The sequence below is a fragment of the Hibiscus syriacus genome, unplaced genomic scaffold, assembly GCF_006381635.1.
Source record: "Hibiscus syriacus cultivar Baekdansim isolate YM2019G1 unplaced genomic scaffold, ASM638163v2 tig00110481_pilon, whole genome shotgun sequence".
In the NCBI taxonomy this organism is placed as follows: Eukaryota; Viridiplantae; Streptophyta; class Magnoliopsida; order Malvales; family Malvaceae; genus Hibiscus; species Hibiscus syriacus.
This window is the reverse complement of record NW_024062757.1, coordinates 16,987-39,932: the sequence shown is the minus strand read 5'-3', so window position 1 is coordinate 39,932 and position 22,946 is coordinate 16,987. Positions and strand designations below refer to the sequence as shown.

Sequence of the window (22,946 nt, the reverse complement as noted above, 5' to 3'; positions counted from 1 at the left end):
TTTAACTTTAATACACTACTATCTTATAACTCTGTTAGTCAACATCGATTCTTCCAATCTAAAACATAAACCTTCATCGAACCATTCATATACATTCTTTGCAGTCAGAATTATTTCAACAATAGTTTACTCAACTAATCAAATAAACATTCAATCTCATACACCATGTCACTTTCATTATTCAAGCTTAACATTCTAACTTCCTTTATTTATAAACTGATCATTGATGTACCCATACTTAAACTCTTCTTATCAATCCTTAGTTTTACTCAACCATTCGAATCCTCACTTCCTTCACTCTATCACTTTACTATAATCACAGTATACAACTGTATCCAAATTCACTTCATATTTGGTTATCATAACCTACCATATCTTGAAATCTTGTAATTTCAATACATTCCATCCCATAATCTTGTTAGCCCACGCTAACTCTTTCCATCTTAAATACAAAAACAGTATCTATCTCACTTGATACATTTAAAATACTTCTTATCCTTCACATTCTTTAATTTCTAGCAAAACACTTAATCCATTTAAAATACTTTTTCTGCTTCGATTTGCATAACTTCTAAAAGAGCTTTTAACCCAATTCACAAGGGTTGTCTTTAACCCTGACTTATCCTCAATTAACTCTTTGTTTAATCTTTCAAGATCAAACCTACGGTTGGAGTCTGTCGAACTCTCATCTGATTTGATTCTCTGACGGAGAATACAACTAATTCATGTCTGGTTTAAAGTTGAACCAGAATCTCTACCTTTCTTTGATGGCGCTAAAATTCTATGAAGCACTAATTCTCTTAATCATCTGAGATTTTATTTCTCCAAACTTTTCGTTCTGAGCTTTTTCTCTTTAAAGCTTTAACACAATTAACCATTTCTTGAAACAATAACAAATTCAAAACCAGTAACACTCTTTTAATTTAAGGCGCAAGTCCTAACAACAAATCATCATTTTCAGTAGGAATTAACTCAGCAGTAATTCTGCTTAGCTTAATAAACTTATAATCATACTTATACAAGGTGTAATTCCCTTGTTTCAAGCTCGTGTATTCCAGTTTCATCTGTCTTATAAACTGGTTATCAATGCACTTATTTTTGAACTCTTATACAATTTTAATCACATCATTTAATCTTTTAACGTTCTTATGGTGACAATTGTCCACCATACTCTAACTTACCAAAGTAGTAACAAAACTACTCAGTTCAACATCTCCACTTTGAAGAAATGAAAACCTTCTATCATATCATTCAACCAAAGGTCTATAACAATAGAACCTTCCTCAAATCCACCCTTGAACTGGGGTATTCGCAACTTTATCAACTAATTTGATACATTCATTCTATGAGTTAAAGAAGTATAAATTGAAAACACATCAGAACATTCTTCAACATGAAGAATAATTTTCCAAATTTTATACAGGCATTTCCTGAGGTGTTCGCTCTTCTCCCTGCCTGGCCAGGGCAGGTGAATGCTATTACCTTCAGGTTTATTACCTTTCACTTCTTTCGAAGCTCTTATTATCATACTTCCATTATCACATAATAATCTATTTTTATTAGCAAGACAGCATACTCCTTACACTATCAGATCAGAATTTTTCACTTTGAGTTGGCATGTATACTTTTTAAAACACTTCTGACTTCGATTTAAGCCTAGAATCGGCTAAACCGTAGCTCTGATACCATTAAATGTAACACCCCAACCCATACCCGACCAGGATACGAGTCCGAGGTGTCACATTGACTTTTCAAAACATGTACTTGTATAAAATAGTGAGTAATTTAAAACTTTTATAACCTTAAAACTTATTCAAAACGTTTACAAAACTATGCAGAGCTTATACAATATATATATTCTTTTGATTACATGCCAACTAGAACTTTATTTATTAAAATACGTATTATTCACCTCTTTTCTAATCTGACACTTGGTAAGGAGAACTGACCTGTCTTGCTCCACATTGCTCGTTACTCTTCTCGAAACCTACATGTGAAACAATCACACGCTAAGTCGTTGACTTAGTGAGGCATATAAACATGTAATACAACTATAGTTCATATCAAATGCATGAGCAATTAGTATTACAATCATATCATATAAAAGCACATATATATAATTTCTGCAACATGTACACACATGCACATATATCATTATCAACACGTTTAACATTTCTCATTCACTATCATTAATCTTTATAATTTAACACTCTTATATAAACATTTGTCTTTACCATATCATGCATTAACCAAGCAATACACCATTATGTAAATCATGTAATCTATTCCATATAACAAGTCACATATGCATATCACATTTAGTATACTTGTTTACTCTCTTTATTAACCCATGTACACTATTGAGAACTTAAGGTATGTGAGTACATTGAGGTTGTGCACACATATGCTATCACCACAGCTCGATCAATGTCCCGCAGGACCTATCCAGAGGTCATAAAGATCCTCGGTAACTATTCAGAGGTCATAAAGATCCTCGGCAACTGTCCATAGGTTCCGAAGAACCTAGGTGAACTGTCCATATGTTCCTTAGAACATAGGTATAATGTCCATATGTCTCGAAAGACATAGGTAATTATGTCCATATGTTCCGTAGAACATAGGTACCCTCGACTCTTGGCATGCCAACTATACCCCTAGCTCTCATGACACATAACATGGGTATTATCTTTTATATCCTTTTTCATATTCATGTAACCATATCATATATTCATATAAGCTCATGGTTTCCTTTACATATACATGTAATCAAGTAGTTCATATCCATTCTCATATGAGTTCATATCTATATAAACATAGGATTCACTTTCACATATCCCATATACTTTCTCTTTCATATAACTCATGTCTTGTGATCATGTAAACACGTATCACATAAAATAACATGTCAAACATATCACACGACTAATATAATATTCTCATATATTCATGTAGTTCAGTATCACATATCATATGAATCATATAAATCATGTCACATATACTCATGCATACATAAAATTCACAAATCAAATAACATTTTAAGAGTTACTTATTACCATAGTAACTCCGTCACTGGCTCATTGCAAGCCAATGCTTATTCGATAACATAAGTATAATGAAATTGCACTCACCTGGCCTCACTAGTCCATTCCAATCTCTTATCTTCCCTTTTTATCGATATTACTTGTCAATGATTCCGGAACTCGTTTAGGCTCTGAATCTACATAATTATACATTTTAAGACAATTATTAGATACCTACACCTTGTAATTTGATACTAGCAACTTAAACGAACTTATTAAACCAATATTTACAATTTTCCTTTAGGGGGAATCGGTTCCCTCCTGTGGGGGTATCGGTTCCCCCATGATATTCTGGAAATTTTATTCGCTTGAAGGGGTATCGGTTCCCCTTGAATGGGTACCGATTCCCCTAGCCCAGAATTACATTTTCAGCACGAAAAATACTTCATTTCAACTTAAACACTTCCTATTTCAACCTATTTTTCATTCTTAACTCTAGTACACATACTTAAACCAATCTAATATTCATTTAATTCATCTTAAACCTCAAAATCCTATCTTCCATATTTAATTCAATAATTACATCAATTTTGCAATATGTTTCAAATCCAATTCTATTACTCCAAATCTCTTAATTTAACTATTGACAAGTCAAATTCAACTTATCAACTTTATTTCAAGATTTCATTCAAAAACTCAAAATCTTTAATCTCTCCTAATTCCACCATCCTTTGTTTTTAAGATGATTTAAGCTTTCCTTAAGCTTAGTTATCATCTAATAATCAAAACCCAACCTTAAAATCAACAATTCATTTATAAACAAAGAAACTTACCTTTGGCTCTTGGCTTCCACGTGAAGAAGAAGAAGAAGAAGAAAGGAGAAGAGAACTCTGGAGAATTCTCTCCCTTTCCACATATATAATTCCATTTTTTTAATTCCTTAAATGATCAAATGACCATTTTACCCTTTATTTCCTTTAATAATTACTAAATAACCTTCATCATATATATCCAATAATCATTGAACTATTTCATTCTTCTACTTTAGTCATCAAATTCTGAAACTTTACAAATTGGTCACTAACCCATAATTTGGGATGTTACACATTTTGGGTTGAGTGAAATTCCTTTGTTCTTTTTTCTGGTTAATGGTTGAGTGTAGGCTTTGATTGTGTAGAAATTTGATCACATCAAATACATATATATATTTGTGGATAACCGATGTGATGTCAAAAAAGAGTGATTTATATATCTTGGTTGTTTACATCTTAGCTATGAATATGATGGAATTGAAGGAATACATCATAATTGTTCGGGGTGCAAGATCAAAAAGGTTTGGTAGATTAGTTAACCAAGGTAGGGTTGTTGAGGACTGAGCTCTCATAAGCTTGGGGGATGAGATTAAGACTTCAAACTTCAGCTGAACATGTGGTGCAGTGACAAAAATGACTTCCGTCGAAATAAAATACTGATTAACAACGTCTAAGATGAAGCTCTCGAGGTCTCTGCTTTCATGTGTGTAAAGTGTGGTCATCTTTATAAGTATTTTTAAATGCCTTAGAATCTTGTTGTTTTGAAGTCACGAGGTGTAAGGCTCTTTGTGGTTGCTCTATGCTAGATAAAAGGTTTTGAAGTTATTGAGATTATTGTTTGTTCTGCTGTTCAAGATGTTCTTTATTTGTAGTTTTCGCTATTGCAAATTAGTTTGCCTCTACCATAGTACGGTCTTGTTGTGATGTTGTTATGCTGGTTTTGACTGATAATTAGCGTACAAGTGGTGTTAAATTAGTTTGTTTTTGCTTGTTGGTGGTGGTGTATCCTGTTTAGAGTTGTTGTCATTGTGTGTGTCCAAGAGGTTTAAGGGTTGCTAGTGATTTGGGTTTAAAATCCCAGATTGTAATTCCTATGTAGTTTAGTTAAGTTTTATTCTCTTGTTGCTTGGATGTTATATGCTTTAGGTAGTTAGCAGATTTGTGTGTTTTCTTATGCTCTGGTTCAAAGTACTCTTTTCCTCTAATTAGGTTTATAGAGGTTTTTAATGAGGCTTTGAACTAGATTGGTCTTTATTAATAAAATTTGACTTTTGTTGATAAAAAAAAATAACCAAAGTTACGTTCACGATAATTTCTATTAGATAGGTTTGTCCACTTTGAGATTTTAACAAACTTGTTAAGACAACATGATAAATCTCGAAACATATTTATTTGTTATTTCGATTTTCTCACAATTTTTGAATTATCTCGGATTAAGAAAGGTAGAAGAATGAGATAATAACATGTCTTAAGATTGTTGGAAAAAATTCATTAATACGAGAATGAAATGAAAAATAATAATAATTGAAATATCATTATAAAATTAAAGAGAAAGAAAGAATTTACTTTGTCTTAAGATTGTTACGCAAAATAACAATTTGAGACAAAATCGAACATGAGAAAATAAAATAGAAGAAATTAAAATTTCTTAAACACAAATAAAAATAAATGGAAATAAAAACCTCTCATTGAATGCGTCACGTATGAATCGAAGCTAGTTTCCACAATGTAAACATTTAGTTAAATGTTGATGTAAAATTTTAATATATTTTTACATAAATTATGTAAAATTTAATATTAATTAAAATTAAAATAATACATGATATATTTAAATACTCAAGTAATATATTATCAACAGATAGAATTTTTATATAAATAATTTTTATTTAAATATTTAGAATTTCACTTGTTAAAAAATATAAACCAAGGACAATTTGGTAAAATATACATTCCAATAATATATTTTATTCTTTCAACCAAACACTGTAATATTACATTCCTGCCAAACCAACCAAACACAATAATGTAACATTCCCAGTAAACTTATTCCCTGGTAATATTTTATTCTCACTGGTAATCTTACATTCCGTGAACCAAACGCACCGTTAGAACTATTTTTAGTTGGATTATTTTATTTATTTAGATATTAGTTATTTATTTAAAACTTTCGATAGTATTTTTTAGGGGTGTAAACGAGCCAAGTCGAGCTCGAGTATTGTCGAGCTCAACTCGAACTCGAAAACTTTAAACATAAGCTCGTCTCGAAAACTCGCGAGCCTAAAATTTTCAAGCTCGACTTGAATTCAAAAGATAATATTGAAGCTCGACTTGAACTTGAAAAGGCTCGAACTCAAAAAAAAAATCAAGAGTTCGACTGAAGCTCGAGACTCGAACTCGATTGAAGCTTGATTCAAGCTCGGCTTAAGCTCGAGGATGGGTTAATATTCTTTTGCTGAAACCCATCCCCTTTTATACATTCGACTTACCCCTTATTCCCCAAGAACCACCGATGTGGGATATCAACTCACATAGGACAGTGTATTTCAAACATATATATTTCAGCATTCTGTATGACAATAACAACAATAGCAAATCTCTGGAGCTCTCCACCTGATAAATCCCCAACATTACGGTCTATTACCTGATTCAGTTCAAGATCGGCACAGAGCTCTCCACCATTGTTTCTGGTTCAACTTTCAGCTCTTTCACTGGATTTTTTGTTTCGGGTTTTGCATTGAAATAAGTTGAGTGAGAGCTAAAATAAAATTTATCTGAGCAAGAATCCTTTCATAACAGAGAAGAAATACTTATGATTTATGATTTGAAGTTGCTGACAAGTGAAAATGGAATGATTTGTTAAACATTTATCCTATTGTAATTGCTAGCACAATTGCCACCCCGACCTTCAGATTTTTTTTACAAGCAATGTAAATATAGCAATTGATACAATGGACACCGAGAACAATATGCAAATAACAAGAGAAAATGCATACCTAACAGACAAACATCTGAATTCCACCGCTATGAATGAAAATCTCCGACTGTACCAATCAACGACACAAGTAGACATGAGGACTGACGCCAAATAAACTAACTCAGATATTATGTTGAATAGAACCGGTGCATAGAAGGCAATTATGTTGATCCCCTTAAGCTGTTCTAAAAATGGTATGGCAATTGACATAACCAGGTGAGACCTATAGTGCCTCTCAAATATTGTCACAAAGGGTTCTCGCTTTGCTTCTTTGGCTACGTCACTGGCCTTTTTAAGCTCGGTAAGCTCAGCTTCCAGATCACAATCTTTCCCATGAACTTTCAGAATAGATTCTCAGGCTTGCTCCTCTTTGCCTTGTTCTATTAGGCTGCTGCGGGTGTCTGAAATCAGGAGTGCGCCGAATGTCATCATGGCAGCAGGCACTATAGTGAGTCCAAGAGAGATAAGCCACCCCCAACTTTGTTTAGCAGTGCCGAAGTTTATGCAGTTTACTGCCACCACCCCAATGCCTGTGAAGAACTGAAAGCCTGTGTTGAAAGCACCTCGCCATTTTGGGGTGCCACTTCCGAGAGGTATATAGGAGTTGCCTTCTTTGAAAGTTTACAATAAATATTAATTGTTTGTTTAAACATTGTTAGTGCATTTATGATTATACACGTACTAAAAGTTAATTCTTTACATGGTATTTAAATCACAATCTTAATTTTTAACGAAAATACGCATACATATATGATAGAGGATAAAGACAAATAGATAATTACTTGATTGGTGAAACCAACCCCAAATCCAAGCAAGATACGACCTAAGATAAGCATGGTAACATTAACACCTCCCCCATTAACGGAAACACTAGCAAGGAATGTGAGGCCACCTAACACCATTGTGTTTCGTCGACCCAATGACGTGGCTAGCAACCAGTGATGCAGTCAAACCAGCAACGTACAGTGAAGTAAATGAGGATAAAACTTGGGTATCATTCACGTAATAGATGTTGTTATTAGTCTATGTTGCTTTTCGTAATACTGATGGGAAAATTTCTTAAGAAATGGTTGCATAGTTGTCACCCCTCCTGTAAAATATTTAGCCAGTGATACCAGGGAAATTTCATTTTCGGCAGACTCAAGCTTTTTAGTACAAATTTATCCATTCTAAATTCCATTCACCATAATTGTATGGTGTTGTGAACAAATATCAATGTTATTCTACTTAATATCTTAATTATTAACTCGACACTACAGGCTTGATTTCCAAAGGTTATACTGCTGAGTATGATTCAAAGAGTATTCGATCATTTGGAATTTTATTCATCAATAATGTATTTTTAATATATTTTTAATAATGTAATTTTAAAAAATCTAAAATTATAATATAATTTTTTTTCGAGCTGCTCACGAGCTTTTCGAGTCGAGTATCGAGTAGCTCGTTTCGGCTCGTTAAGAACTCGAGTCGAGTCCATTCGATCTGAGTATTTATCGAGCCAAGATCGAGTCGATCTCGAGTACCTCACAATCTGTCTCGTCTCATTTACAGCCCTAGTATTTTTAGTTTGATTATATTATTATCTTTTATTTAGGAATTAATTATTTTATTTATTTAAAACTTTCAAATTATATATACTCTTACATTCAACAGTTGAAAAATACATTTTGAAATTTATTTTTCCTTTGATTCATTATTGAAGTTTTGCTTTTTCTTTCATCTCCACATTTCTTTATTTTCTTTTATTATTATTTTTCATAACGCTAAGCATGATCCAATTCATATTTTTACTAAAATTTCTTCTTAACTAAAGGTTTTTGTGAAACTCAATTCTATAGTGAGAATTGAGTTTTGATCTTTATATCTTCATATCGTATTCTTTGATTTTCTGGAAACTGAGAGTGACAATCGGTCAGTCTTTAAAAATTATTACATGTTCAATTCAAAAGGCAACGTTGATTTGAAGACTGTTTTGCATGAGGTTTGAAAGTCAGATTGGTTGGTTGTAAATTGGTTAGACCAACAAAGATCGGATTTCGAAGATAGACTAAGAAATTTCGATGATCGATCGAAATTGAGACTAAGCAAAACCTAAGGCTATATCATTTTTATTGAATTCTTTTACTTTGTTTATTTTATTTATTTTCTCGTTACTTTACCTACTTCTCTATACTATATTTATTTATATGAGAATTAAGAATTAATTTTATTTGATAAACTCAACGCTTGTCATATCTATAAACCAATAGAGTCTATAAATGCTCCATTGGTCTGTAGATTTAGTCACGATAGATCCTAACTAGGGTCAGTTTGAACTTCGAACGAAGAGTGTAGGAACAATGAACTGCATTATTAACCCTTCCGTTTACATCAACTAACAAGTCAGATGACTACTTGTTAATGAAACTAGAAAAAATTGGCCTCTGCCACTAAAATCCATTTAACAAATGGCAGTTCCTCCCCTGTTATCATCATCATGAACATATCAAGTTCTGGAACATGGATTGTGGTTGTAGAATCCTATGGTGTTTATATTTGTTTCTTTTCACATCTGTTTTTTTGCAGCTGCTTCAAAACCAGATTGTATGGAATCAAGCGGCACAGTCAATCCTTCCATCTCTTGAAGAATCTATCACCTTTCTTCCCCATTCCGGTCCCTGTAAGATTCGACGATAGCAGAGACCGGGAATCTGGTCTCCATTTCAGCTCTTTCAACGTAGAAAATAAGGTTGCCAATTCAGGCGTGATTTCGGTATCCCTGATATTACGACATGACATCACTCTCAATCGTTGAAGCTCTTTCCATGAAATCACTACCGACTCCAAACCTTTGATGGTTAGCAACGAGCATCCTCCAGAGAAAGAAGCTTCACTCTCCTATGAAGTTACAGAAAAGAACAATATAAACCCGCCATCAGATTTCGAATAAGGGGAGCAGAAAATGGTCGTAAACTGATTTCGAAGCCACACCATGAGAAGATAACTGAGACATTTCAAACTATTAAGCATCAAGAGCAAGGGAATGTCCCACTTGGTCATTTGTAAACCAAATTCTGAACTTTCCAGAAATTCATTGCTATGTTATTGCAGATAATCTTAAAGATTAAATCAACGATCAAAGTCATATTCTTAATAAGATCACCAGTTTCCTACAAACTAACAATGCATTACGAAACATGCAACAAGTACTACCTATGAATCAAAGGCTGGAAGCTAGCTTTAGCTAAGCATCCGAAACTACACATGAATCACAGCAATCAAAGTAAAAGAAATGATCCTATAGAAAATGGAAAAGGAGACTCGTACCTACAAATGCTTGCGAGGCCAAACACATCATCCTCTAAGCCAAAACAATAATGTAAAACAATATCCCTAACATTCTGGCAAACCAAGAACAAAGCTTTAACACTCTGCGTCTCCCGAATTTGACAGCCCTGCAAATGCAACTCTTGGAGAGTCAAACAAGATCCCAAATGCTCATCTGCACCTGGCCACTTATCAATACTTTTACAAAACCTAAGCCTCAGGGTCTTCAAGTTCCCACAAAACGAAAGCCCAGCTAACCACCCACCATCCATTCTATGTTCTGAAAGGGTCAATTCTTCGAGCATTTGACAGCACTGCCCAATGGCCTTAACCCCATCATAGCTTCCTTCACACCCACAGAGCTCGAGCTTAACTAATCTTCTACACCCTTGAGCCAATAGTGTTAACCCAATGTCTGAAATCGTCGAGTTGTACAACGCATCAATGAACCCAATCAGTTTCACTACCTGTAAGTTTTTAATCCCCGAAAGGGCCTTCAAAGCCAAATCCCCTCCACAATGTAGCTCCAATTCCTGCAACGTGGAACACTCCTCGGCTATTCTTAACAACCCTTGTTCGCTTGCCCCAATCGCCACTAATCTCTGTAAATTCGGGTACTTTTCGGCTATCGTCGTAAGCCCTCCGTCGACCTCATTTGTCGGCAACAACGCCGTTTCTTCGAGAAATCCGTCGAGAGTGAAACCGGTATCAACACGAACCGACATAGTTTTCTGGGTTAACATAGTGCCGGAACACTTTGACATCCCAATACACGAACGGACCAAGTCTAAATCGGTTAGATTGGGGAACCGGATAAATACCCGACCCGAAGTAAGAAACGACCAATCCGTAACTTTAAGTGACTGCACCAACCGGCCGTGGAGGTACAACCAGCGTTTGCAGACCAAGGAATTGGAGACATGTTGAGAGATGGGAAGCTTGGAGAAAACGTTGAGGAAGAGTTCGTCGGAGAGGAGGGAGGTGTAATCCGGTGCGGACGGGTCCAATGAAAGTGGCTGGAAAGATGTTATATCAGGCTCCGATGGCGGAGAAGTTGACGGGGTGGTGGTGGTGGTGGTGAGAGGACGGTGGGAATATTGCTGCATCTTGGCTTGTAAATAACATGCTTTAGTGTTCTGTCTCCGAAACTAAAATGTTTGGTAAGAGGGGTTTGAACAACTTATTAAGCAAAACTGCAAAAAGGTGCGCTCTTGGCTTTAAGTTGAAGATTTTATGGTAATGAGGGTAGATGAAGCTAGAACTAGGGTTTGTCTTGTGTGGATTTGGTGGATTCTGTTGAATCTGACAACCCCTAAGAGACAAGAGTATGGTTTTTCTTCTTCTTTCACAACAGGGTCAAAACAAAATCTTGAAAAATGTAATATAAAATTCTGAAGCTAATTAATCTTGAGAAACACTTTGCTTCATTTTTGTATTTTGTAATTATTGCCATAATAATTGGCGGTGTACTTTAAAATCTGTTGACGCTTGTAACCTGTGATTCAGAAGTAACCCAGCTTTATCTGTGGATAAGATTCTTTTTCAACCTTTGAAGTTTTTTGGGATAATCTGTATTATGAAAGTTTAATTTAAGGTTGAATAACTAAAACCGAACGTGATCGAAAATATTAAAAAATTTATAATAATTTTGGTTTAGTTGATAACCGAAAATGTTATAAAAAATGTTTTCAACTGAAAAAAATTAAGAAAAATTTACATTTTAAGTTGCGACCAATTTTTTAAAAGGATCAATAGTAATAAGGACCTCTTTTATTTTCAATTTTAGCCATCAATTAAAAAAAATCATGTTTTGCTCAATTTTATTTTTCATGTCTTGTTTTGGTTGTTAAGTTGTTGACTTCCGTTAATTAATTAACATGATATGTTAATAATAAATAAATAAATTTTAATTTGTCTTTAAATTTTAAATAAAAGACTAATTTGATCCCTGGTTATTGATATTAAAGGACGACATCATCTAATTTAGCTGTGTGTTTTTCCTCTTAAAGAAAATTGTATTCTAATAAGATAGTAATGGGAAATGATGGGCATACATGGTTTGAGCTTTGAAATTATCGATAGGTTAGAATAGGGCTATAGCGACGTTTTTAAGCGTCGCAAAAAATCTTTTCGGCATACATTGGCGACGTTTGTATAAAAAAATGTCGCAAAAGGTTCAGACATTAGCGGCATTTTTCTTACAAATGTCGCATTAGGTTCAAACATTTAGCGGGTTTTCTTATAAATGCCACAATATGTTCAAACATTTAGCGGCATTTTTCTTATAAATACCGCAATAAGTTCATACATTTAGCGTCTTTTTTCTTTTAAATGCTGCAATAAGTAGGTAATTTAATGGCATTTTTAATTGAAAACACCACAATTTTGTAGCCCATTAGTGGCATTTTTAATCTTAAAATGTCGCAAATGAAAATGTTTTGCAAATGTTATTTTCTGCTATTTGGTATCCAAATTTAATATCATGTAACAATATCCAATAACAACCTTAAAATTTAATTACAACTCGAATTAATTAAAAATAGTTGACATAAATAAATCAAAGTTTACAAACAAAGAAGTTTACAAATTGGCAACTTCTGCAAGCAAATTATTCTCAACTCTCACATGTTCAACCTATGTTACATGCACGATCTCTGAGTCTTCATTGCTACTTCACAAGGAAAGGAAGTAAACAAAATAGTTTTCCTTGTTTGATGAATCATTGTTAAGTATGAACCTAAAAAATCACCTAAGATGGTGGATTCTGCGCCTGATTCTATTGTATCATGTTCTTCATAGCTTGAAGTTTAGTTTGAAAGTCTTCATATTGTTTCTTATATGTTGCTTACCTCATTTCAGTTACCAAATGATCCTTGAAAGTGAACCCAACCATATCTTTCAAGACCCAAAACTTCAGCAATAACTTGATTTTCAATCTCCTCGTTGGTATAATATCTACGATAAACAAACAACAATTTACTCAGAATCAAAATCAAGATCAAAACATAGGTCAACTCCAATGCAGCTTTTCCTATGCAGTTCATTGTATCAATTTACTTTACTGATGAATCTAAAACAAAGTATCGAATGCTTGAAACTAGAGAAACGATTGTTGTTTCTAATAAAATTGAATTAACCAGCGATGACCCTTAAGAGATTAACAAGGAGTGTCATATGGATTTTGTATAAACTACAAATACTATGTAGACTAACCCACTCAGAGTTTCTTCTATTTCTTTTATCACATTAACAAGGCTAAAAAGGACATGTTTCATTAAATAATACTTAAATGTTGTACATTAGTGGAGCCTACAACTTCCCGAAGAATTAGATTAACCATGCAACCAAACTAAAAACTTAGCATTGTTACTTTCTATTCAATAATAGTTCCAAAATAAACAGAATTATCTTTGACAAAGGCGTAAAATAAATATATGGGTTCAAATTCTCTTCAAGGTCTTGACAGCTAGATTTTGGCTTTTTTTGAGTGACCATGTCTTGTTCCTTCCTCGTTAATTCAAATGAATCTGAGCAGAGAAGTTTGTTCAATAAACACAAGGAAAGTCATGTCACTTTAAATCTTAGCCGGTTGAAACTGTGACTATCAAAGCAATAAAAACATAAACCACCAGAAAACCAGATTCTACCTCTTCTCATTTTTTCCTTCTCTGCTCTATCTTGACTCAGGTTATGGGGAGTACCAAATGTTTCATCATTATAATTGTCCTTTCTTTCTCTTTCTGAATAATACTTTTCCTAAAATAACAATCAAATGTGAAATTAAACTACGTATAATGCTTTCTGATAGTATACAAGCACCATAAACAAATGACAAGAAACACGAAAAGAATTAATTGAAAAAAATCCTAGTTACTAGTACTAGATGAATCAGATAGTAGTATTTTCAGGTACCTTGCATAGTTGTCGAGGTTGATAAGGTTCGGTACTCTGGTTGAGTAGCTCCACCTACTGCTTTGAACTACAGGAACAAAAGTCTATTACATCTCTATGAGACAAACTGCTTTGAAATCTGCTAGCATCTATAAAATAACATATATAGTTCAACGAGCAAGAAATTGAAGAAAAGCTTCAGCTTCAGCTTCAATTTTTATTGATACAAGCACAACCAAGATACGTAACTATAGACAAATTTTCTTCATTAATTTTTAAAAATTATATATGGATAATTTCTTTATTTAGTTTATTGAAATCTTGTACTGTTTTTCAAGTCCATATGAAAACTATTGGCAAACAACCTCTGTAATAATAGGATTGACATCATTTAAGAAATATCATAACCCGTTGAATGAACCAATGAAAAGTAAAGCTTCATAATATAAAAAACCTACTAAATTAAACATGGTCTGAATTGGCTCAAATCCAAATGAAGCGTACACTGCGAGAGATCTCCTCTGCGGCAACAGTGACAACCTTTTGAAGATCTGAGAGAACAGAGAACGAAGAGAAACCCCAACCACTCCATCCTCTTCCACCATTTGGTGCTGTAGTTGAAGCCGGTCGTTGCTCCTCCACCTGGGGTTCTTCTTCATTTCCTTGGTCAAATTTCAAATTTCAAAAAAAAAAAGGGCGACCTAGCTTTACACATAATAAATCGAACATGATTATGGAAATAAAAAACAAAAATTTCAACTATACATGACCAGGGAAAGAATCGGAGTTGTGAGAAGAAGAAAACGAGCTCAAAGAACGTTGAAGGAGAGCCTCTAAAACTGATTTCTATCGCCGTTCGTGAAAGCTGACGAGCTGCTTAAGATCCAAAACTAAGATTTTGTTTTGTCGCTTCCAAGGTTGTGGTTTTGTATTGCTGTAGAAAACCGATAAAAGAATAGAGGAAAAGTTAAAAATCATAATCTGCCCTAATGGGTCTGAAGAATTGCGGCGTTTGCGTTATAAATGACACAAAAGTACGCTTCTTTAGCGGCGTTTTTCAAAACACGCCACATATTATTAATCTTTTGCAGCGTTTTGGATAAAACGCCAGTAAAGGTGCATGCAATGGCTGCACATTTTCGTAAACGCCGCTAAAAGTGCGCTATGTATCAAACTTGAAGTTTAGTAATGAGGTTTCCATGTTAAACACCAGCATTTATGTGGCTATTGCTTATTATGTCCTGCAATTGAGAGTTGGAATCTCTTTATCCTTTTAAGTGCAATTTATGGACAAGTTCATTAAAACCCAAGCAACATGACCATGGTTTTAAAAAACGGTCCGCGACCGCGATATAGCGGTTTCGCCGCCGTCCGAGTTACCCACGACGGCCGCAATCACGGTAAATCCGAAATAATCGAAAACGCGACCGCGACCGCGATTTAAAACCCTGAACATTACTGCTTCTGCTTTAAACTCAAGTAATACCGTGGCCAAAACCAAACCCATGCAATTACGTCAGTAGGTATAACCTGTAGCTTTTACATGTGGCTTTGCCAATCTTAGAGGTAAAAACACAAAAACGTATGGTCAGCAGAGATTTAAATAGCCGTCCGTGACCGTTATCATATGACCACAATACCCACAATCGTCGGAAACGCGACCGCAACCATAATTTAAATCTCTGATACGGGGTTTCTACTATCCACAATTGAAGTTGAAGAGCTCAAGCAAAGTTTCCAACTTGAGCTAAGACAATCATAATCGGCAAACTCAAATCCGGCAATGTATCCCGTGAAGCGAATTATGTTGCAGAGTTCACGGTGAATATTCTGGAAATACATGTAATAGTAGGAAGCACTTAGGTTTGTTGTATGAACACACTTTTTTTTTATAAAAAAAGAATGCACTTAATATGAGGTTAATACAAGGTAGTATTTGTTCAAAGATAACTCTTAACCATTTGATATTGAACGCTTACACCTTGACATTCTTGGTGCTCGAATCCGAAACCTCAAAGAATAACAATAATTCATTTACTACAAAGATTGCTCGGTTCATGCGTTGAGAGGGTGTTTGCTTGTCAAGAAAGCATAACTTTCACTATACGCATACATGTTCTGCTAATTTGTGCAGCTGGTGATGTTGGGCCAATGTTTGTAAAGTTCGGCCAAGCTAACCAAGTTCTACAGGACTCAGTTGCTGCAAATTTCATTCAGGTGAATCTTAATTAGAGGTGTTCAAAAATACTTGATGTGAATTATTTATTCTATTGACCCATTAATCCAATTAAACATTAGGATAATTATGTATTTAGTATTTAAATTATCGATTTTTGTCCGTTTTAGTATATAAATTTTTAATTCTTTTCAAATTATATCTAAAGTTTAGTTTTTGTTTCATTTCAACACCCCACCCTTAAAAACTTTAGTTTTTGTTTCATTTTAGTATCACTGTTCCAAATGTAACGTTACATTTTGAAAAAAAAAATGAAAGTTTAGGTAATAAAACGGATCAAAAATGATAGTTTAGGTACTAAATGCATAGTTTGCCCTAATAATTATTGGTATTTATAATGAACACGCTTAAACTTAATGCTGCATTCAGTTCAGTTTTTAAAATTTTTAAACATTTATGATATTTAGTTTTATTTAATCTCAATTATCAGTTTTTTTATATTGATTTTAGGTTGAAATTCTATATTTTATATTGATAAATTTATGGTTTTTAATATTTTTTAATAAATTTGTAATTTTTCTCTATAAATATATTTTTTAAAAGATAATGTTTCAAGTAAATAATAAATTATTTAAACACTAGTATATAAATTGATTTTGATTAATAGATTTTTGTTGTTCTCTCCCTATCCCTGATGAATCCTAGGAGTTGAGTTTCTAGCAAATGGTGGTTTGGAGTCTAGTTGTCAATTCGAAAAAAATATTGTGGAGCAAATTGATAAATAAATTAAAGAGAAAACAACTTCAAGGGGTTATTTGTACTTTGAAATTCATAGTTAGCCACAAACTTTGGTAAGAAATTTCTCTGGTGGATCAAAAGCTACCTAAATTTCTTTATGTTCCTCACGTCCCAAATTCTTAACCTAAATTATTATTTACACTTATATATACATATATAAGCTGTCAGTATTATTAAAAAGTAAAAACATCTAAAATTACAATAAGGGTTTACAACTATCATCGTAAACTAAATACATAATTTGAATATTTTCCTATAACATTAAAATTAACCACTTTAAATTATATAATGACCATGCATGGAAAAGGTTAAAAACACAACCAAAAGACTAGAACAAAAATAGATTTAAACAAATTTGATTGCATCGACAAATGAACCACAAAGACAAAGATAAACGTACCACAAAAACAGAGATAGATGTACCACAAAGGCAGAGATAAACGTGCCACAAAGATAGAATCATTCTTATTTAAAAAAAAGAGAGAAAATAGAATTGAAGATCGACAATCAACATAAAAGCCGGTGCCGCCGCTAACTAAACAAAATCAAAGGGAAAAAATAGTATAATCTATTAAAGACAACACAATCTCAATAAATAAAAAAAAGGAAAGAAAGAGCTGCTAGAATTATATTATTACAAAACCCTGTTTTTACACTTAAATATATTTAAACTCACAACATTTTAAAGTTATTAATTGAGTTGTTTTTAAAGTCCTCATATTCAATTTATTAAGGCATGCAGACATTTATTATCAAATAATATTTTTTAAACAAATACTATAATATAATCATTCTTAATTAATAAAAAAATTAATATATTACTTTTAACCGTCATGTATATTTTTCAAACATTATAAATTGAGAGCGAGTTGCTTGTTGTTAAGGATTGACATTGAGATGTGGACACTTTGGTATAGTTTTCGATCAAGCTAACGTCGCTCGGCTCCGGCGAATGCATTGCGGCAGCAGGTGTCATTCCGGCGGGCTGGCAGCCAGGAAAGACCTATAGATCAGTTGTTAACTTTAAGCACTAAATAGGTGGTCATACATGGACAATATAAATTAAGTATACGTAAGTTAAGGTATTATCGGCCAAGACTCGGTGTTAATTGCTTGATTACATGTGTTTTTGGAAGAATTATTATTAAGAAAAATTAATGAAATATGGGTTATAGCTTAAATCGTATGAGTAATTTCGAATCAATTCCCCTTTTTGTTTCTTTTATATGTAGTGAGACAAAGGCCCACCGAGAAATTAAGTAATAATTAAATTTATGGTTTGTAATAGACATTTGATAAGCCAACATTATTAAAAAAAAAACTCGGACATAAATTTAAATTTCTCAACGTAATATGATAATTTAATCTAATGATGATATATACAAAAAAAATTCTCAAAATAATATGATAGTTTCTTTTTTATTATAATATAATTGTATTTTAATAATTCAAATTTGCTTGATTGTATAAATTATGACTATGAAAATTTAAAATTCAAATAAATAATATTAATTATTACAAAAATAATGTTAAATCCTAAAACATTGTTAATGTTTAAACAAATATTGGTCAATAAAATTATCAAAAATATCCTTGTGGACTGAATTTTTTTACAATACCTGGTATAGTGAAATGATGAATTGGCCATAAGAAACAAAATAATTAAAATAGTATGAGAGTGAAAATTCTCAAAAGTCGGTACACATCGAAATTACTTGAATACCCATGCAACTAGTTAATGAGTTTTAACAGCTTAAGACTGATTTAAAACATGTTTTATGATGCTGTAAGATTATGTTGGACCTGCAATAGGTGTGACGGCCCCTGCAATCTAGACTGCCAGGCCGTTGGGCCTGTAGTAGATGGGATGTATAAGGTTGGACCAGTTATGATATTTCCAATGATATGAATGCTCGTATCTAAGATGACAAACCGGGAGGGCAAATGTGGATACATTTCCTCTCTCTTCATACTCATTTAATATTTTGATATTTATTACCTATTTATTATTCACGACCTTTCCTCTATCCTCGTACTCATTTAATATTTTTGTATTCATTATCTATTTATTATTTACGAAGGGGTAAAATTTTTAAACCCACACTCATTCGCGTGTGTTCATTCTTTAATCTATCCCTACATTCACTACTCAACTGGATACCCACTACCCATCCCATACCCACATGGATCCGTCCATACTCGCCTAGTACCAATCTCACAGATTACATAAGCAACAAAATATAAAATAAGTGCATCCATTAAAAAGCATAAGAAAATAAAGACTTATATCATAAATAAGTATATAAACTATATTTTTTAAGTACCTAAAGTATTTTTTGGTCAAAATAAATACCTAGGGTTATCTTTTTAGTCAAAACAGGTGCCTAAAGTATTTTATGTCAACATAGGTTCGTAAACTATTCAAAACTTTTCATCTAAGTTCTAAAAAAGTTAACATGTGACATTAAGTACTAAATAATACTTTAGGTACTTTAATGAAAAAAATTGAATATTTTAGGTACATATTTTGATCAAAAAATACTTTAGATACCTATTTTTACCAAAAAAAAAATTAACTTTAAGTACTTATTTTGACCAAACAATACATTAGGTACTTGAATAAAAAAATAGTATACTTTAAGTATTTATTTGTTATATAAACCTTAAAAAACCAAGAATTATTGAGTTTAGACCCTAACATTTGGTTAAATTACAAGTCTTATCCTATAAAATCTCAAGATTTATATAATAATCTTTGAAATTATACTTAAAGTCATAATGATCCAAAATTTATATGGTGTGTAATTAGTGGTCGAGCGGATACGGGATGGATAAGGTCTTAAACCTATCACCTACCACAGCGGGTATGACTCTCTACATCCACACCAACCCATTACTTACTATACTTATATCCATCATACTGCAGTTGAAACCAAATATATATTGTATTAGATGTTTTATCAAACTATAGGAACCAAATGTGATATTTATGAAAATTCAGTTGAAGTTGAATCACCCTTGTGGTGTAATTCAAACTTGGAATTCGCCTATCTCACACAAGCTCCACTATGTTCATCGTTAAGATTTGTCATCGTTAAGTTTACCCCGAAGAAATCCAAGAATACACTCGGTCACTTTACGATGTTTACGAACATGCATGGAAGTTACATGTATGACTCATATCTGTAAAGGGGAAAACACCAGTAGTTGAACTGCCCTACTGTAGAAACAGAATGAATTGTCAATTATTTATCACAACTCGTATCGGGAAGAGATGATTGTTCTCTTTAGCGGTCCCAGATTCAAGCACGTCCCCTATAAGAGTGTGAACGTTCATTATTAAATAATTAATAGTCTTTAGAGCAGATCTTCCGACTAATTAAAATATATATGAAGTGATTGTTAGTAGAGTTAGAACAGTAAAATAATTCTTTTAAAATAATATTTCCAATTAAGACTAAAACAACAATATAATTAATCGGTTTGTGAAAATTTTAATCTTTGTAAATTGTTAAACAATGTAAAAATATGTGTATTCGTAAACAATAATGAATGGGAAGGCAGCCAATAGGACAGGGGCCAAGTGTTTCAGGCCCTAAGAAAACGGCATTTACTTCCAACAAAGAAATCTACATTCCCAATGGGAAGTTAGTTATTGTTTCCTGCCCATTTCCCCCACTCTTCATTTCGATTAGACATTTCAACGAAAAATCCAAAATTAATGGAAAGTTAACCCCAAGAAAGTTGACATTATTATTCTATATTAAATTATTATCATTATTACCAACATGTTAGTTTAAGTGGTAAGCAATTTGATATCGTTTAAGTAAGACATTGAATTCGAGTCATTGTGTATGCAGAAAATCCCTGCCAGGAGACTCCCCACCAAAGTTAGGTGTGCAACGCAGGTCAGCTCGTTCGCTTATTTATGTTCGTGAACGTTTGATAATATGTTCGTTTGTTTATGTTTGTATATGTTCTACAAACCCGTTTGAAATATTAAGACTTAATAAATTTTAACCTTAAACTCATTAATATTTTAAAGCTCAATTAATTTTAAATCCAAATAAAAGATATTCAAATCAATTAAAGAAAATAAAAACTCTAAAATTATTTGAAAAGAAAAAACTTTCTCAAATATAAAATCAATTAATTTTATGTTTGTTCGTTTGTGTTAATTTACGTTCGTTCATTTGTGTTTGTTTATCACTTTAACAAACGAACATGAACGGAAACGAATAAACTAAATTTCTTAATGAACGAACACGAACAAAAAATATCGTTCATTTAATTATATGTGTTTACTCATTAATTTTATTAAAACTAAGCGAACGAACATACTCTTATTCATATTCATTCAGTAAAATTAATTGAGAAAGTATCCCCATGTTACGTGTCGCTCTTTCTCCTTCATGTATACGCTTTCATTAAATCCTTGTTTATTGATATTCTCCCTTTAAGAGAAAGTAAATTACCCTTTTAAATAATTTTATTTATTTATTTAGAAATTTTTATCGTGTTTATGTATAAACTAACTTATTTCGATAGTTAAAACAATTATTATTGTTGTTAAATATCACAAGTTTAAACATTAAAGACTATAACATGATAATTGAATGTTCATTGTTAAATAGTTAAAATTATTTAGAATATATATTATTTTATAATCAATTTAGTTTAATGAAAAAAAATGTGTATAAGATACGTATGGATGAATGCTTGTCACCTACTTTATTTGTTCTTTCACTCTCTTTCTATGCTTCTTTTAAACTCTCTGCCTCAAGAAAAACTCACATCCTTTCACTTTCAGACATACATAAACATAAACATCTACTTCTGATCTGTTTATTGAACTCTGTTTCTTTGTGTTTTTGACAATGCAGAAACACAAGTGTAAGCTTTGCTTGAAAAGCTTACCAAATGGAACAGCTTTGGGCACTCATATGAAGTCTAACATGTTGAATCTTCCAATTCCTCCTCCGAGTCAACTCAGCCGAGAGTCTGAGGCACCTTCATCTTCATCAGAAGGGGAGGGGAAAGAGCAGCTTTATGGGCTTGGAGAGAATCCAAAGAAGAGTACTCGCTTAGTGGACCCTGAATTCGTTGATGCCGACTCAGTTGTTCTTCAAGCCAGGGAAAGTGAGACCGAGTCGTCTAAGAACTCAACTCGGAGGCGATCTAAACGGACTTGGAAAACACTAGAGCAACATGAAGAAACGAGGAAGCTCAAAGTCAACACCAACCAACCGAGTCAAACAGAGTCTTGGGGGGAGCCTGAACCGGTGAGTTCCATATCCGACGCCACTACCGATGAAGATGTTGCCTTCTGTCTCATGATGCTTTCAAGGGACCAATGGAAATTCAAAGTACATAAAGATGGCGATGTTGAAGAAGAAACGGATGAATCAGAAGAGTACTTCACGACTCGAGCCAAGTACAGATGTGAAACATGCAACAGAGCTTTCAACTCGTACCAAGCACTGGGTGGACACAGAGCGAGTCACAAAAAGATCAAAGCTCACGAAACAGAGTTGTCACCAGCAAATATGGGTACTCGTTCAATGTCGGAAAAGAAAAAACATCAATGTCCTGTTTGTTATAGAGTCTTCTCATCGGGACAAGCTCTTGGTGGACATAAAAGATCACATATTGTAACTGGTCGATTAGCAGCAGCAGCAAAAACCCAAACCTTGGTAGTTAATTTGATAGACCTTAATCTTCCTGCTCCGGCGGACAACGATGATGAAGACGATGGATTTCTAATGCTGAAATAGTCAACAAATTGTTACACACCTGGTTCACAACAATGTTTGATCCAAAGGTAAACAATTTTGGTTGCTTTTACCTCTTTGTTAGGGTCAAACTACCCTGTTCTAACTTGTAACTGTCTGTTATAGCCAAGTTTGAACAATGCTTCTGGGTTTATAGTTTTCTTCATTGAACAGTTAACTGCCATTGCCTGTTTTTAC

At 33.2% G+C, this 22,946-nt stretch overlaps 1 protein-coding gene, 1 long non-coding RNA gene and 1 pseudogene across 2 annotated transcripts; 1 reads left to right on the top strand and 2 right to left on the bottom strand.

Moving 5' to 3' along the window:
* Window positions 1-9,157: 9,157 nt before the first annotated feature.
* LOC120128530 lies at window positions 9,158-11,449 on the bottom strand (annotated as a pseudogene).
* Window positions 11,450-13,540: 2,091 nt separating this feature from the next.
* On the bottom strand, window positions 13,541-14,116 carry LOC120128542. Its single transcript, XR_005516640.1, has 3 exons — window positions 14,025-14,116; window positions 13,760-13,868; window positions 13,541-13,639 (listed from the first exon to the last, which is right to left on the bottom strand). It is a non-coding gene; the product is annotated as an uncharacterized LOC120128542 (long non-coding RNA).
* A 7,557-nt stretch (window positions 14,117-21,673) lies between these two features.
* LOC120128588 (zinc finger protein ZAT9-like) lies at window positions 21,674-22,751 on the top strand. The gene has a single exon (XM_039146259.1). It carries the CDS (start codon window positions 21,855-21,857, stop codon window positions 22,749-22,751), a length of 897 nt encoding a protein of 298 aa, XP_039002190.1. The 5' UTR covers window positions 21,674-21,854.
* The last annotated feature ends 195 nt before the right edge of the window (window positions 22,752-22,946 follow it).

What these genes read in the sequence shown, in the direction of transcription:
- LOC120128588 (XM_039146259.1), top strand. Translation starts at nt 21,855, where the DNA reads ATGCAGAAACACAAGTGTAAGCTTTGCTTGAAAAGCTTACCAAATGGA.